Below are 14978 nucleotides of genomic sequence, written 5' to 3'. Positions count from 1 at the left end.
ACGATTAGTTACTAAAATAAAACTTGCAAAATATTTAATATCATTTAATTATTACAAAATTATTATTTTTGATATTGCTTTTCTCCATGACTATAATAATTCGATTATAATCATCAAACCGCAGAGATATTTGATAGCATTTAATTACTACAAAATTACAAAATATTTAGACAATAATTCATAAACATATCATAAATAAGATCAATATTAATAAAATAAATAGTTTTTTACGGGACGGGTTGGCGGGACGGGTTTGGCAAGACGTTACTTAATAACAATTGTAAACTATAAAATAATTTTTTTTATAGATAGATACAATTTGTAAACTTTTATGTATACTAACTTTTAGAAAATATCTAGTAAGGTTTAAAAGTGAACCAAACCACAATAAAGTGTTTCTTATAGAGTGATTATCCCAAGACTTGTAAGTCTTAATTCTCGGTTTAACCCTCAAATATACTTTAAAAGGTTAGAAAATGTTGCATTTACTAGATTTTTAAAGTTATCAAAAAGTTTTTGGAGAAACAAAAAACATATTGTGGATTCCAGATAAACTAGACAGTAGTCGCATATATAGATGTATAGATGTAAGTTAATTTAACAAATGATTTCTTAATATCTATTGGTTTTAGATTTTCAATTAGTATTGAATTTTTATTTTAGAGATGGTTCACTACTACGATAGATCAATTAAAACGTTAAAATGAATATAAGTTCTGACAATGGACAAAATGAAACACTGGTTTAAAGAATGAGTAAGATATCTTTGTTAATAGCAAAGCAATAATTTAGTAAGGTTTTCTAACTTTCCGGTAAAACCCCGAAGTAAGTGAAAAGGTTCCCACATTTGTCTGTGTAGGTAAACAAGAACACTTGACCAAGAAAGACAATAAGAACACATGAAAACAAACACATATTTGACATATAATATGATAACTTCTATTTGCTTGTTTGTGAAATGTAGATAAAACAAAGTAAACACAAAGAAAAAATAGTGATATTCAAAAAGGAAATAGGATGGTCAAAATTGTGTGGTGAGATAAGAAAGGGCACTCACATGTTCACACGATGGAACACTAACGTGTGAGGTTAATGATTGCTTTTGCCACACTACCCATAAACTTCAGAAGGAATTTTTAAAAAAATTAGAAGTTTTTCTATAGTTTCTTTTGAGTTGAATACAAATATAACTTTAACAATAATATATAGTGCAAAAGCTAAAAATATTTCTATAAGATATACTTTTTGGTCGAGAGGTTGAGTATAGAGGGGACACCAGCTGCCCCAAAACCATCACGCTCCATGGACAAACTTTCTCCACCTTTTTTTTTCCTTCTTCTTCTTCTCTTAGTTTTCTTCAATATTATTTTATTAAATTCGCCATAAAATTATAGTTTATAGAAAACAATTATTAAAAAAGAGAGAAAGGGAAAAGGGAGAGTGATGAGAAGAGTCGGTCCTTTTTGTCTCATAGAGCCAATGGCCCATCAATTTTATTTCCTTTTGTCAGTCTCCTTTTCTCACGCTTCCTCTTCCTTTAATCCCACATTCACCTTCTTCTTCATATATATTCCAATTTACTAATGGTCTAATTGGCTATATTATTGAGTCATTTGGTTCATATATCCCCAGCCTCCCATAGAGGCAAGTTGGTGAGCCATTTTCTATAAACAAAACGGATACCTATTGAAGAAACCAGAATAGAGATACATAGCAAACATAGTATCTCTACAATATTTCAAAACACTTTCATTATAAATATAACAGATATGTACAAACCTCACTAGATACGGATACACATCATTATACATTCTAACATATTCTTCTTATTCACACGAAACTTTAGAGCCAAAATTCGATTAGTAAAATAAACTAAAAGAAAGTAAATTAAAGTAAGTTTTCAGTATTTTTGGTTAATCCTCTCAAGTCTCATCACACTTTCATTGTACATGTAGCCGTACATAATATGAAATTTGGCGTCCTAAATATACAACGTATATAAAGTGTTACTTTTTCGAATATACGTTTAAGCATTTTTGTGTCATGCATAAATGCACGTCTTTTCCATATGATCAACAAAAACAGTAGACTAGACATTTCGCTAACACTTAATTAATCTCAACTAAAAGTAAAACAGTTCGTCATAATCACATGGATATATACGAATATATAAGAAAGAAAGAAAACCAGGCACTGCTTATATTCTTTGGTCTGAAAAATGTGGTCAAATGTACACATTTAGAAAGACATGAACAAAGAAAGAGATAGGAGAGTTTGGATTCATTTGGGGACAAAGGTGACATAAGGGTCGCTTTGAAACTCACAGCATACAAACATAGACCTTCTCTTCACTATATATACATATATATTCACATGTATAGTGTGTATATGTAAATCGAAGTACCCTAGTTTCTTTTGGACTTCACCAATCACATCTGTTACTTAGATTCTTCTACGTCGACAAATATTCCCACAATCTCAAAACCCTAGTCATCACACCAACAACCAAAAAGATATATATAAATAGAGGAAAATAACATGACAAATATTCTTTATATATAATATAGATCTTTTTCTTTTTCTTGAAAAAGAAAAAAAAAAGAAAAGAAAAAGAACACACCAAACCTACTTACAACATTTGCTTACACTCCCAAGACTTAGTAACTAAAACCATATAACATATATATTATTAAAGAGGAATAAAAAAGGTTTTGGTAATTATAACCAAGTTAATTATGATCATACCCTATATATATTAATCAATTATAGACTTTTTAGTGTGCTCAATTCTCATCATTTCACACCATTATGATGTGATCCAGCGCACGACGCCGCTTTGACCGTTCTCCTCCTCCACCACCAGAACTACGTTCCATCAACGACTTGCTTGACCGCTCAAGCAGCGACTTGAGAGCATTTTGCAAAAAATGCACAGACTCGACGCCGTGCATCTCTTTGTCAGCAGCTACGACAAGAACACTTCTTGTCCGACCACCAATGGTTACCATCTCAGCTCGGAGAGTCTTCATGTTAAGAGACTTGAGAATCTCCATAAGGTCCGGCAAGAGATCTGATCTATCTTCACAACATAGAGAGGCTTTGAAGATTATATGACCGTCGTTTGAATAGTCTCCAAAGTGTAGAACACTAATTTCGTCGGTCTCTGATGGTAATAATGTTTGGTCGGAGTCGGAGGTCTCTAGGGTTTGCTGTTTAAGTTCTCTGACTCGTTGAACTACTTTGGCGAGCAGTGTGGCTTTATCGGTCTGAAAATAGAAACATGAAATTACAATGAAAAGTTTGGATCAAGAAGTTGAAATTTGATGTTTGTATCAAATCAAATCAACTGAAAAAGCTTGAGAACTTTCCCAAAAAGTGATATACTATCCCAACGAGCTTCACAAAAAGGCCATGAAGCTTTTCGTTTTTCTCATCTGATCACTACTCGCCAGTTTTGAATATTCAAATCAAAATATATATCAATCTTTAGAATTATAAATGTAGAAAATTAGGGATCATCTTTGATAAATATGTGCTTGTTAATAAGTAAGAATAGTAAGACAAAAAAGACTCAATTGAAACCAAATGATTATAAAATGTTATCATGAAAAAGTACAGTATTCATGAGCTAACACCAAATCGAATGAAACATGAGAAAATTTTAAAGATGTAAACTCTGGGTTAGAGAAGATGCAAAACCCTAATTATATACCCATTTCAAAAATCTTTTCTTAAAATTTCAAAGAAATATATACGTACAGATGTATAAACATCATATGTACGAGGAGAGATACATACGCCAAATGAAAAAGTATCAAAAGTTTATATTACCTTAGAATTACAAGAGAGTACGTTACGAAGCTTGTTGAGATGAGAATTGATCCTCTCTCTCCTTCTTCTCTCAGCTTCTTTGTGGTTCCTCAAAGCAGCTAAAGCTCTGTCTTGAGCCATCGTTTCTCCGATGCCGGAGATCGCCAGTGGGTAATACGATGACGTCGACGACGAAGACCCACATAAGCTCTGCATAGTCGTCATGTAGTCGCCGGAGACGCAGTACCCTCCACCGCCGACTTCGTTTCCGGCAAGAAACGAGTACAACATCTGATCTGAGGTCTCTGGTTGCATTATCTTTTGTTTGCGCCGCCTTCTTTTGGTTTTTTGTTAATTAATGGGGTTTGTGGAGCTTTCGGTGGGTTCTGTCCTAAAAGATGGATTATATATACGTGAAATGAGAGGGTAGAGAGTGTAGATTATTTTTTTTATTTTTTTTATTTTAGATGTTAAATACTTGATTTTTGTATTTATATATATATTGGTGGGGAAAAAGTTGCTATAGAGTTTGAAATTTTTAGGAAGGGTCCTTAATTAGGTCATTGTCTTGCCACCATCATCATTCTAAATAGTTCTATATGATCCATCAATTGAACTGAAGATACATACGGACTTTTGGGACTATATAGTATATTACTGCATTTCCAAAATTCAAAAATTCAAAAACAAATCTCAAAAAATTGAACATTCTTTAAATCTTTACTTATGAATAATAATGATGTTTTACCACTACCATAATAATGATCCTTTAAGTTATTATGATAAGATACCATTTCTAAGGTATTAAAGATAAACAATAAAAGGCATATCCTGATATGATTTATGCTGCTTCTATCATTGTGTTTTGTCCGGATAAATCTCACACAGTGCAATGCGATAACATAAATTTGTTATTTAACAAAAATTAAATAATATACAGTATTTGTTTTAACTTAATGTCTGGAAAAACTTGAGTATTCAAAAGCCCTAATTTTTTTTTTTTGACAACATAAAAGCCCTAAATAATCAACAAATTTGATAATCATAAGAGAAAGCTACTGCAGAAAAATAATTTACGAATGAGACAACCATATGATATGAGGAAGGCTTCGCCATAAAATATGGGCCTAAATTATATAAAAAATAAGGACCCAAATAGTGGCCCAATTACAAAGTTTTGGTAAAACGGTGACCACAAAACTGGCGCAAGCCAGAACCATGCAGTAGAGACAGAGCTCGACCTTTGACTTTGATAATGGCAGTTTCTTCGAAACATTTCCAGGTTCCTTCATCTTTCACGCTTCCTCCATCTTCTTTCTTCAGCTCCTTAATCCCTTCTTCTCCAATCTCTGTTACTGCTTCAACGATTCGAGCCTCCACAAAATTTAGCTCCATACGCGTCCGTTTCAGTCGAAGATCAATCGTCAGATACAACGACCACGCCGGAGAAGACGAAGAGGATAGTGACGAGGATAAGGAAGAATATTGGAGCTTTGAGGAAGCAGTGACTCTCTTCAACAAGAGGGATTATTACAAAAGTCATGACGCGCTTGAAGCTCTTTGGATTCAAGCAGAGGAACCAACTCGTACCTTAATCCATGGAATTCTTCAATGTGCTGTTGGATTTCACCATCTATTCAACAACGTAAATCTACTCTCCTTTTAACTCCATCTATTGCTCGTTTTCGTTCACGTTTGAGGTAATTTTAGTGAGTGTTTTGGGATTTGAAGAACCATAAAGGAGCGATGATGGAGTTAGGAGAAGGAGTATGTAAGCTAAGGAAGATGAATTTCGAAGACGGACCGTTTCATGAATTCGAGCGAGATGTCTCCGCAGTTCTTGAATTCGTTTATCAAACTCAGCTTGAACTTGCTGCCTGTAAGTTTTGAATTTTGAATTTTTGATTGAGGAAACCATTTAGCAAATTGAACCTAATTGTGACACTCAAGAAATCTGAATTGATTGATGATAGGTTCAGAAGATATGTGTTTGACGATGGATCAATCAGACAGATCGTATCAACTCTTAGGTGGTTATGCAGCTGGAGAGAGTATTTACAGCTTAGAGACTGTGCTTGACTTCAACAATGGAATGTCTGAGACAACTTCTATACTCTTCTCTCCTTTACATTCATCGTCTGAGCCAACTCGGGTTAAGCTCCCTACCCTTACCGCAACCGATAAGCATCTTCTTGCTTCTACATACGACGACAGATTCTAAAGAGAATGATCAATACGAAGATAATAGAAGAAGATCTCATTACTGTTATATTTCAAGAATCAGGTTCTGAACCTGTCAATAACATGAACAATGAGTCATTTAGACAAAAGGTAAAAACACATAACATTCCTGTCTTTTTAACCAGCAAAAACCAGCCATGAATGAAATTTTAGAACAAAGCGAAGGAACATTCTTTATGAAATTACATAAGAAGGTAGTCAAAAAAAAAAAAGGAGAAAGCCGAAGAAGTTGTTTCAATCCTCACTTAGCCATCATAACCTTCACAAACTCTTCGTAGTTGATCTGACCATCACCATCAACATCAGCTTCCTTAATCATCTCATCAACTTCTTCATCAGTAAGCTTCTCGCCGAGGTTAGTCATCACATGTCTCAATTCAGCAGCTGAGATGAAACCGTTCTGGTCTTTGTCGAAAACTCTGAAAGCTTCCTTGAGTTCTTCCTCAGAGTCAGTGTCCTTCATTTTCCTAGCCATTAGGTTCAAGAACTCCGGGAAATCAATGGTTCCGTTACCATCCGCATCAACTTCGTTGATCATGTCCTGAAGCTCAGCTTCGGTTGGGTTTTGACCGAGGGAACGCATCACGGTACCAAGCTCCTTTGTGGTAATGCAACCTACACAAAGTAATCAAAGATTGGTGTTACTACGATGCAAATCCAGAATCAGAACAAATCAATAAAAACTGGTCAAAATACGAATTGAAAACATGAATCATCACTAACACCACAGGGCTGATTCACAAATATTTCATCCGAACTACATAGATCTTTAATTTGAACAAAGGCACAAACAAATCCTTGAATTCAATAATGATTTGGAACATCGAAAACGAAAAGAGTCAATGCGAGGATACGAACAATGGATCCGTCACCACGGTAATCGATACATATCAAAAGGGAACCAAATCAAGCAGAAACTAAATCAGAATTATACGGCCAAGACCTACGATGATAGAGGGAAAGGGAGGATGAAGCATACCATCACCATCCTTGTCGAATAAGCTGAAGGCTTCCTTGAATTCTGAGATCTGATCGTCTGTGAGCTGATCCGCCATTGTTTTTTCTTTTCTTTTCTGTGATTGGAGAAAAAGGGAAAAACGAAAGAGTTTGTGAGACGATTCGTGTGCTACGAATGCGGACTTGAGGCGTTTTATTTACCTGGATTATTGTTAATGTCGGGAAGGACCTCGGTTTGGGGATGAAATTACGAGAATGCCATAAATTTGAGTTTTAAATTTAAGCGCCAGGTTGACATGAGAAGAGATGGATCACACGTTCACGCGGTTTCTACGCGGATCGTTGACTTTGCCATCTCACCTTTTCCTTTCCAGTGAGTCGCCTCCTTTGATTTTCCTTGGTTCGTTGGTTTCTGGTTCCAATTCGTTAGTATTTGTTTTCTCGTTATTGTTAAATGCTGTCTTTTTTAAAAAAAAACATTTATTAGAATTATCAATTGTGAAGTATTCGTTTGGATGGTAAGTGGAGCTGTCGCTACATTTGTCTAAATTATTAAAGATTTTGCTTTTAACTACTACTTTTTAATACTACATTGTCTGTAACATTATATGTTTTTTGGAAGTGCATCGAACGTCCTTGTTTCTGCAATAACAATCACAAAGCAAAAATTTGCATCGGATAAAAACAAATCGAAGAAATACATGCTTATGACAATTGATTAACATGGTAAGATATGAGGCTTAGCTGATTTGATCACTGTATGTGCCAGATCATTAACCGATTTATCATATTAGATCAATTTTTAGTAGTGAGCTACCAGTTTTCAATGATTAGTTCTGCTACGTTTCAATGTTTTTCTCAAAAGATACATTAATACCCCAATTATATTCGATACTGAAACCATATTACAAACTCATTTTAATAAATTGCACACAACTGAAGATGGTAACACACTAACACATGCAATAAATTTATTACATAGAAATTATTGTCATTAGATGAAACGCCTTTTGAGAGAGATCTAACATAATTGTCAGACCCTATTGGCATAAAGTTACTGACGTGTCATTTCAAGATAACAGCGCTTCGAACAAATCTTTAAACCTATCTTTCATGAAGTCGGAAATTGGCGAAGCGATGATATTGCTGGCAACCCCGACCGCTATGTCCCTCTCCCAATTGGTGCCACCAGCTCTGTCATTTCTAGTGTGACGCTGCACTTGACCCTGACCTTGATTCACAACTCTGTACGTTTCTTTCTTAGACTGAGTGTCAATCATTTTACCAGTCATTACACACACAAACTCAGAGAAACTGATGGTTCCGTCACCATCTGCATCCGCTTCGTTGATCATGTCCTGGAGCTCAGCTTTTGTTTGGGTTTCACCAAGGGAGCGCATAGTAGTACGGAGCTCATTCACGGTAATGTAACCTACAAAAAGTAAGCAATGACTTATGTTAGTCATTTCAGTGCTTTGAAGATGATCAGGATCCAATATGTACGATTAGCGAGAAAGGGACGATGAACCATACCATCACCATTCTTGTCGAATACGCGGAAGGCTTCCCTGAATTCTAAGATCTGATCGTCAGTGAGCTGATAATCCACCATTGTTTTTTTAGTGTGACGCGGCGCTTGATCATGACCTTGATTCTTAGCCATTAGGTACAAGAACTCAGGGAAATCGATGGTTCCATCACCATCTAAATCCACTTCGTTCATCATGTCCTGAAGATCAGCTTTTGTCCGGTTTTTACCGAGGGAAAACATCACGGTACGGAGCTCCTTTTTCGTAATGGAACCTACAAAAAGTAATCAAGGACTAGTGTTAGTCATTTCATTGCTTTGAAGATGATCATGATCCAACATTACGATTAAATGGAAAGAGTTGATGAACCATACCATCACCATTCTTGTCGAATAACCTGAAAGATTCCCTGTACTCTGTAATCTGATCGTCAGTGAGCTTATCCGCCATTGTTTTTTTAGTGTGACGCGGCGCTTGATCATGACCTTGATTCTTAGCCATTACGCACAAGAACTCAGGGAAATCGATGGTTCCATCACCATCTAAATCCGCTTCGTTCATCAAGTCCTGAAGATCAGCTTTTGTCGGTTTTTCACCGATTGAACGCATCATGGTACCGAGCTCCTTTTTCGTAATGGAACCTACAAAAAGTAATCAAGGACTTGTGTTAGTCATTTCATTGCTTTGAAGATGATCATGATCCAACATTACGATTAAATGGAAAGAGTTGATGAACCATACCATCACCATTCTTGTCGAATAACCTGAAAGATTCCCTGTATTCTGTAATCTGATCGTCAGTGAGCTTATCCGCCATTGTTTTTTTTGTTTTCTGTGATGACTGAAAGAAGAGTTTGTGAGACAATTTGTACTACGAACCAGGACTTGAAGCCTTATATAATAGTACCCGAATTATTTGAAATGACGGCTATATCCTCAAACTTTTCCACGTTCACGCAATTTCTACGCAGGATCGTTGTCTGCCATGTCAGCTTATCCTTTCAAGTGTGAGTCGCCTCCTTTGACTGGCAATTACTTGGTTGGTTCCTTCTTCCAACTTGTTTTTTTTTTTTTTTTTCATTTATTTGAAAGAAACATTTATTTACAATGGAATTTTGGATGGGTGAGTGGACATTTGCCTAATTTATATTTTAGGTTATAGTTTTCTTATACTGACTCCGAAGGAGTGTCCTTATTTATGCAAAACTAAATAAATCATAATAGAGAAAACACTTGCATAAGATAAAAATGAATCGAAGAAATACAAGCGTATGACAATTGATTAGCACATGTTTAGTAAAGTGTTGTTGTTGAAGTTAACGAACGTTACCAATGAAATCTGATCTGAGGGATTCCACAAGTGCATTCTACTTGAGAAAGAGCAGAGAAGTTTCTACATCCTGAATATTCCTGATTTAACATCTCTGCTGTGGAAGGAATTCGCAAGACAAGTGTGTGGAAGGTTAGAAGAAACTACACAAACGACCAAAAACATGGTACATAAGAAATAACGAGAAAGACCACAGAAGTTTCTACCTTGCGGGGATGGCTTGAGCAAGTAAAGTTGACAGAAAACCACTTCCTGTGCCCGACTCAAGAATCACGGGCAGGGGCAATCTCAAGGTAGACTAGAAAGCTACTACTACCCGCCGCAATGTAAAGAATCTGAGTCTTGTGACCTGTTTCCATATGACCCAACATGCCACATGTACTGCATACAAATTTACCCTTGTTGCTTTGGATTTTGGGCCAGCGAAATTACACGGGTACAAAATAAGAAAAGCCCATATCGAAGACATGTTATCCAAGTTTTCTGATATTGAACATGCAGTAATTTTCCACACATTGTAGTCCAAATGGGTCAAAGGGCGTCCTTTGTTTTGCTCAAAACACTTGGGTTATCGAAATTGTAGACGTGTGTTTTCAATGTTGCAGGGCAGGTTGGTGCGAGGCATGTCATTATTCATTAGATGAGTCCTTATAAGAGTCTTGAAGAACTCTGGGACGGTGAGATATGAGGCTTAGCTGATTTGATCACTGTATGTGCCAAATCATTAACCGATTTAGATCAATTTTTAGTAATGCTACCAGTTTTCAATAATTAGTTCTGCTACGTTTTAAATGTTTTTCTCAAAAGATACATTGATACCCCAATTATATTCGATACTGAAACCATATTACAAACTCATTTTAATAAATTGCATGCAAGAAAAGATGGTAACACAATAAATTTATTACATAGAAATTATTTTCAAAGATCAAACGCCTTTTTAGAGAGATCTAACATACCAGCCAGACCCTAATGGCATAAAGTTACTGATGTACCATTTCAAGAAAACAACGCTTCGAACAAATTTTTGATGAAGTCGGTCATTGGCGCTGCGATGATATTTTTGGCAACCCCGGCCGCCAAGTCCCTCTCCAAAGTGCCACCAGTTGTGTCATATTTAGTATCATGACCTTGATTCCTAGCCATACACACAAGAACTCAGAATGAAATTTAAGAACAAGAGAGGAACATTCTTTATGAAATTAGATAAGAGGTAGTAAAAAAAGGGGAAGCGGAAAAGTTGTTTAAATCTCACTTGGCCATCATAAGCCTGGCAAACTCTCTGTAGTTGATCTGACCATCACCATCAACATCAGCTGCCTTGATAATCTCATCGATTTCTTCATCAGTTTGCTTCCACCGGAGGATAGTCCTCACATATCTCATTTCAGCAGCTGAGATGAAACCATTCTTGTCTATGTCAAAGAGTCTGAAATCTTTCTTGAGGTCTTTCTCAGAGTAAGTGTCCTTAGCCATTGCGCACAAGAACTCAGTGAAATTGATGGTTCCGTCACCATCTAAATCCGAATCGTTGATCTCCTCCTGAAGCTCAGCTTGGGTCAGGTTTAAACCGAGGGAACGCATCACGGCACCGAACTCCTCTGTGGTAATGTGACCTACAAGAAGTAATCAAGGACTTGTGTTAGTCATTTTCAGTGCTTTGAAGATGATTCAGGATCCAATATGTACGATTAGAGGAATAGAGACGATGAACCATACCATCACCATTCTTGTCGTATACGCTGAACTGTTCCCTAAACTCTGAAATCTGTTGTCTAGTGAACTTATTCGCCATTGTTTTTTATTTTCTGTGATGACTGAGAGAAGAGTTTGTACTACGAACTCTCGGCCTTGAAGCCTTTTTTATAAAACTGAATTCACTGCCATGTCAGCTTTTGCTTTCATGTGAGTCGCCTCCTTGGTTTGTTACTCTAATTGGTTGGTTCCTTCTTCCAAATCGTTATCATCATTAAATGCTGTCTTTTTTTTCTTTTCTTTTTTGTATTTCCATTTATTTGAAAGAAACATTTATTTACAATGGACTAGAGACTTAATAATATATGGTCTTCTACAGAAGAAAACAATTGAATAGAATTATCAACGGTGAAGTATTCATTTGGACTTTTGGATGGGTAGTGGACCAATCGCTACATTTGTCTAAATTATTTCGTTGATTTTTCTCGTTGGTTCGTTCCTTCTTCCAAATTCATTAATATTATTTTCGTTCATTAAATGCTGTCTTTTTCTTCTTCTTCTTTTTTTTTTTTTTTTTTTTTTTGTATTTCCATTTATTGACAATGGACTAGAGACTTAATAATATATGGTCTTCTACAGAAGAAAACAATGGAATAGAATTATCAACGGTGGAAGATTCATTTGGAATTTTGGATGAGTAACTGGACCAATCGCTACATTTGTCTAAATTATATTTTACTTTTATGTTATAGTTTTCTTATACTAACTTTTAATAAATAGTTTATAAAAACACTCATGAGTTCTGGGAAGTGCTTCAACGTCCGTATTTATGCAAAACTTAACAAATCATAATAAAGCAAACACTTGCATAAGATAAAAATGAATCGAAGATGCTTATGACGATTGATTATCACATGTTTACTAAAGTGGTGTTGTTGAAGTTAACGAACTTTACCTATGAAAAATCTGATCTGAGGGATTCGCAAGTGCATTCTACTTGAGAACCCACTCCATCCTCTGATCTAACATCTCTGCTTTGGAAAGAATCGCAAGCCAAGGGTGTGGAAGGTTAGAAACTACACAAACGACCAAAAACATGGTACATACGAAATAACGCGAACCATAGTTTCTACCTTGCGGAGATGGCTTGAGTAAGTAAAGTTGACAGCAAACCACTTCATGTTCCTGACTCAAGAATAACACAGGCAGGAGCAATCTCAAGGTAGACTACAAAGCTACTACCCGCAGTGTAATTTTACCCTTGCTGCTGAATGCTTTCGTCCCAGATGGCTTCCCGATCCAATCTGAGTGCTTAAGACTCCAGAAAGACTCTGAAGCAGAGAGTCATAGCATACTTTAACTGCCCAGCTACCAATAATCGCCGCAAGAACACTTTCCGTTAATGAAATGATGGAATCTACTACCATCTCTTAACGTGATCTCTCGGTTCTTGATCACCGATATATATTTGAAAGCAACATGGCAATCACTGCAAACCCGCAAGTTCTTGATTATTCTAATCGGTGCACCTTCAGGTAATATCATGAGCGCAAATGCAACCGCTAGTTTCTCGCTGTGCTGCACCAAGTCTGATTCTTTCTCCTCCTCATCCATATCATGCAATACTGACGCTGTATCAGGCTTGTATCCCTTCAGCTTCATCTCCAGAGTCAGTTCTTTCAGGTATGAATAGATCTCTTTAGATTTAGACTGAGAGCGATCTCCCATCTTAAACTGATGAACTTCACCTTTGTGTTCAAACCAGCTGATTCCCGCTTCTTTCTTCACATTCTTATCTCTCATCGATTTTCTCACCTCTGATACATCGCGCCATCTCTTAGCTGAGGCGTGAACATTTGCAAGCAGGACGTAACAAGCAGAGTCATTAGGGTCAATCTGAAGAATCTCTTTAAAGACTCTCTGTGCCATTTCTGCGTTTTTGTGTATGTTACACGCAGATAACAATGTTTTCCATATAACAATGTCTGTTTTTATTGGCATAGACCTTATTATTGCCTCGGCTTGATCCAAACAGCCTGCTCGACCGAGCAAATCCACCACACAAGTGTAGTGCTTTAAACCTGGCTTGAACCCGTATTTTTCCACCATCATGTCAAACAACTCAAGCCCTTTGTCTTTTAAGCCAGAATGACTACACGCATAAAGTAAATTCAGAAACGCGACCTCGTTTATCTCCATGTTCGTCTGCTCTGCCATAGTATTAAACAGCTCGATTGCCTCATCGCCTTGTCCATGAAACCCATAAGCAGAAATCATTGAGCTCCACATCACTTCATCTTCATCTTCACGTTCCGAGAAAGCTTTAGCTGCATCTCCAAGACACCCACATTTTGAATACATACTGATCAATGAACTAACTACAGCTACGACAGAGCTAGCCCCAATTTTAATAGCTTCCGCATGAATCTGCTGACCTTGACCTCTTATCGCTAAGTCAGAACAAGAACTGAGCACAGTTACAAATGTGATCTTGTTCGGCCTACAACCTGAGATTTTCATCATCTTATACAGATAAAGCACGGTTTCAGGACATCCGTTTTGCGCGTTCCCCATGATGAGTGTATTCCATGCAACCAAATTACGAACCGGCATTGATCTTATAACAATCTCGCCATCTTGCAATTTCCCATTTCTCATATACATATGAGCCAACGAACTATTAACAACTAAATCCAACTCAAGCCCATATTTGATCGTGTAGCCATGAATCTGCTGCCCTATAGACACTGACCTCAACCCAGCAGATCCGCTAAAAACACTACCAAGAGTATATTCATCAGGCGAAAACCCCAATCCGTGCATTTCCCTAAACAAACTCAAACCCTCTTCGTTAAACTCAAACTGGATCAAACCAGCAATCATAGCATTCCAAGTTGTGAGCTTTCTATCAGGCATTTCATCAAACACCTTCCGGGCATTTACCAAATCGCCTGCACGAACATACCCATTGATGAGTATGTTAGATGACATATAATTCTTCTTACGCATACGTCCATATACTGCAACAGCGGAAGGAAAATCTCCAAGCTTGGAGTACATGCTCATCAGATGATTGCATATGAACTTGTCGGAGGAGAATCCGGAGACGACGAGAAGACAATGGAGCTGCTTTCCGGACGGAAGAGATTGTCTGGTGGTGCATGATTGAATAAAAGGGGTGAAGAGAGAAGTGTTTGTGAAGATGTTGAGTCGGAATCTCTGGAAAGCTTCTCGAAGGTTACCCTTTGAGCACAAAGTAGCTATGGCTGTCGCAGGATCTACTGATAGTGGACGAACAACAGAGGAAACTGAGCAACGCATTTACTATTGAATTGCCGGAGATTGTTTCCGATTTGGATTCTCAGGGACTGTCGTTGCTCGAAGAAGAAGAAGGAACGAATAATTAGACACTCGAT

At 36.9% G+C, this 14978-nt stretch overlaps 8 protein-coding genes and 3 long non-coding RNA genes across 18 annotated transcripts; 4 read left to right on the top strand and 7 right to left on the bottom strand.

Annotated features, from left to right (window-relative positions):
• Positions 1-2201: 2201 nt before the first annotated feature.
• On the bottom strand, positions 2202-4328 carry AT2G41130 (basic helix-loop-helix (bHLH) DNA-binding superfamily protein). The gene is made up of 2 exons (NM_129678.3): positions 3832-4328; positions 2202-3266 (listed from the first exon to the last, which is right to left on the bottom strand). Exons 1-2 carry the CDS (start codon positions 4123-4125, stop codon positions 2799-2801), a joined length of 762 nt encoding a protein of 253 aa, NP_181646.1. The 5' UTR covers positions 4126-4328; the 3' UTR covers positions 2202-2798.
• A 671-nt stretch (positions 4329-4999) lies between these two features.
• On the top strand, positions 5000-6210 carry AT2G41120 (DUF309 domain protein). The gene is made up of 3 exons (NM_129677.4): positions 5000-5455; positions 5542-5689; positions 5784-6210. Exons 1-3 carry the CDS (start codon positions 5066-5068, stop codon positions 6029-6031), a joined length of 786 nt encoding a protein of 261 aa, NP_181645.1. The 5' UTR covers positions 5000-5065; the 3' UTR covers positions 6032-6210.
• AT2G09230 lies at positions 5187-5455 on the bottom strand. The gene has a single exon (NR_140494.1). It is a non-coding gene; the product is annotated as an other RNA (long non-coding RNA).
• Positions 6054-7302, bottom strand: CAM2 (calmodulin 2). 2 transcript variants are annotated; one of them, NM_180013.3, is made up of 2 exons: positions 7031-7302; positions 6054-6666 (listed from the first exon to the last, which is right to left on the bottom strand). In NM_180013.3, exons 1-2 carry the CDS (start codon positions 7104-7106, stop codon positions 6293-6295), a joined length of 450 nt encoding a protein of 149 aa, NP_850344.1. In that variant the 5' UTR covers positions 7107-7302; the 3' UTR covers positions 6054-6292. The 2 variants fall into 2 exon arrangements, with proteins under 2 accessions (NP_850344.1, NP_001189724.1); NM_001202795.1 differs by having other exon boundaries at positions 6092-6666; positions 6995-7256.
• AT2G09225 lies at positions 6469-7077 on the top strand. The gene has a single exon (NR_140493.1). It is a non-coding gene; the product is annotated as an other RNA (long non-coding RNA).
• A 482-nt stretch (positions 7303-7784) lies between the features above and the next one.
• Positions 7785-10448, bottom strand: TCH3 (Calcium-binding EF hand family protein). Of its 7 annotated transcripts, none has more exons than NM_001336893.1 (5): positions 10074-10448; positions 9445-9964; positions 8912-9378; positions 8542-8811; positions 7785-8440 (listed from the first exon to the last, which is right to left on the bottom strand). In NM_001336893.1, exons 3-5 carry the CDS (start codon positions 9147-9149, stop codon positions 8079-8081), a joined length of 870 nt encoding a protein of 289 aa, NP_001318400.1. In that variant the 5' UTR covers positions 9150-9378; positions 9445-9964; positions 10074-10448; the 3' UTR covers positions 7785-8078. The 7 variants fall into 7 exon arrangements, with proteins under 7 accessions (NP_001318400.1, NP_001324805.1, NP_001031523.1 ...); NM_001202794.1 differs by lacking the exon at positions 10074-10448 and having other exon boundaries at positions 7878-8440; positions 8912-9178; positions 9279-9369; positions 9596-9656; NM_129675.5 differs by lacking the exons at positions 9445-9964; positions 10074-10448 and having other exon boundaries at positions 7868-8440; positions 8912-9178; positions 9279-9420.
• On the top strand, positions 8326-9152 carry AT2G41105 (uncharacterized protein; the record flags this gene model as incomplete). Its single annotated transcript, NM_001336896.1, has 3 exons — positions 8326-8430; positions 8480-8554; positions 8999-9152. The coding sequence occupies 3 exons, from the start codon at positions 8326-8328 to the stop codon at positions 9032-9034; spliced, it is 216 nt and encodes a 71-aa protein (NP_001324804.1). The 3' UTR covers positions 9035-9152.
• On the top strand, positions 10107-10501 carry AT2G09220. Its single transcript, NR_140492.1, has 2 exons — positions 10107-10193; positions 10293-10501. It is a non-coding gene; the product is annotated as an other RNA (long non-coding RNA).
• Positions 10486-12138, bottom strand: AT2G41090 (Calcium-binding EF-hand family protein). Its single transcript, NM_129674.4, has 3 exons — positions 11587-12138; positions 11123-11483; positions 10486-11005 (listed from the first exon to the last, which is right to left on the bottom strand). The coding sequence occupies exons 1-3, from the start codon at positions 11660-11662 to the stop codon at positions 10867-10869; spliced, it is 576 nt and encodes a 191-aa protein (NP_181642.1). The 5' UTR covers positions 11663-12138; the 3' UTR covers positions 10486-10866.
• Positions 12139-12425: 287 nt separating this feature from the next.
• AT2G41082 (uncharacterized protein) lies at positions 12426-12660 on the bottom strand (the record flags this gene model as incomplete). The annotated part of the gene is made up of 1 exon (NM_001125020.2): positions 12426-12660. The coding sequence occupies one exon, from the start codon at positions 12658-12660 to the stop codon at positions 12556-12558; it is 105 nt and encodes a 34-aa protein (NP_001118492.1). The 3' UTR covers positions 12426-12555.
• A 270-nt stretch (positions 12661-12930) lies between these two features.
• On the bottom strand, positions 12931-14883 carry AT2G41080 (pentatricopeptide (PPR) repeat protein; the record flags this gene model as incomplete). Its single annotated transcript, NM_180011.2, has 1 exon — positions 12931-14883. One exon carries the CDS (start codon positions 14881-14883, stop codon positions 12931-12933), a length of 1953 nt encoding a protein of 650 aa, NP_850342.2.
• Between the last annotated feature and the right edge of the window lie 95 nt (positions 14884-14978).

Source organism: Arabidopsis thaliana, chromosome 2 (assembly GCF_000001735.4).
Source record: "Arabidopsis thaliana chromosome 2, partial sequence".
NCBI lineage: Eukaryota > Viridiplantae > Streptophyta > Magnoliopsida > Brassicales > Brassicaceae > Arabidopsis > Arabidopsis thaliana.
The sequence above is the reverse complement of the archived record's forward strand: the minus strand, read 5'-3'. Positions and strand labels throughout refer to the sequence as shown.

Coding starts and splice junctions, on each gene's coding strand:
- AT2G41130 (NM_129678.3), bottom strand. CDS start 4,125: ATGCAACCAGAGACCTCAGATCAGATGTTGTACTCGTTTCTTGCCGGA. Junction 3,267..3,831: donor TACTCTCTTGTAATTCTAAG/GTAATATAAACT, acceptor TTCTATTTTCAG/ACCGATAAAGCCACACTGCT.
- AT2G41120 (NM_129677.4), top strand. CDS start 5,066: ATGGCAGTTTCTTCGAAACATTTCCAGGTTCCTTCATCTTTCACGCTT. Junction 5,456..5,541: donor TTCACCATCTATTCAACAAC/GTAAATCTACTC, acceptor TGGGATTTGAAG/AACCATAAAGGAGCGATGAT. Junction 5,690..5,783: donor TCAGCTTGAACTTGCTGCCT/GTAAGTTTTGAA, acceptor GATTGATGATAG/GTTCAGAAGATATGTGTTTG.
- CAM2 (NM_001202795.1), bottom strand. CDS start 7,106: ATGGCGGATCAGCTCACAGACGATCAGATCTCAGAATTCAAGGAAGCC. Junction 6,667..6,994: donor CTTTCCCTCTATCATCGTAG/GTCTTGGCCGTA, acceptor TACTTTGTGTAG/GTTGCATTACCACAAAGGAG.
- TCH3 (NM_001202794.1), bottom strand. CDS start 9,354: ATGGCGGATAAGCTCACTGACGATCAGATTACAGAATACAGGGAATCT. Junction 9,179..9,278: donor ATTCGACAAGAATGGTGATG/GTATGGTTCATC, acceptor TACTTTTTGTAG/GTTCCATTACGAAAAAGGAG. Junction 8,812..8,911: donor ATTCGACAAGAATGGTGATG/GTATGGTTCATC, acceptor TACTTTTTGTAG/GTTCCATTACGAAAAAGGAG.
- AT2G41090 (NM_129674.4), bottom strand. CDS start 11,662: ATGGCGAATAAGTTCACTAGACAACAGATTTCAGAGTTTAGGGAACAG. Junction 11,484..11,586: donor ATACGACAAGAATGGTGATG/GTATGGTTCATC, acceptor TACTTCTTGTAG/GTCACATTACCACAGAGGAG. Junction 11,006..11,122: donor GCCAGGCTTATGATGGCCAA/GTGAGATTTAAA, acceptor GTGTATGGCTAG/GAATCAAGGTCATGATACTA.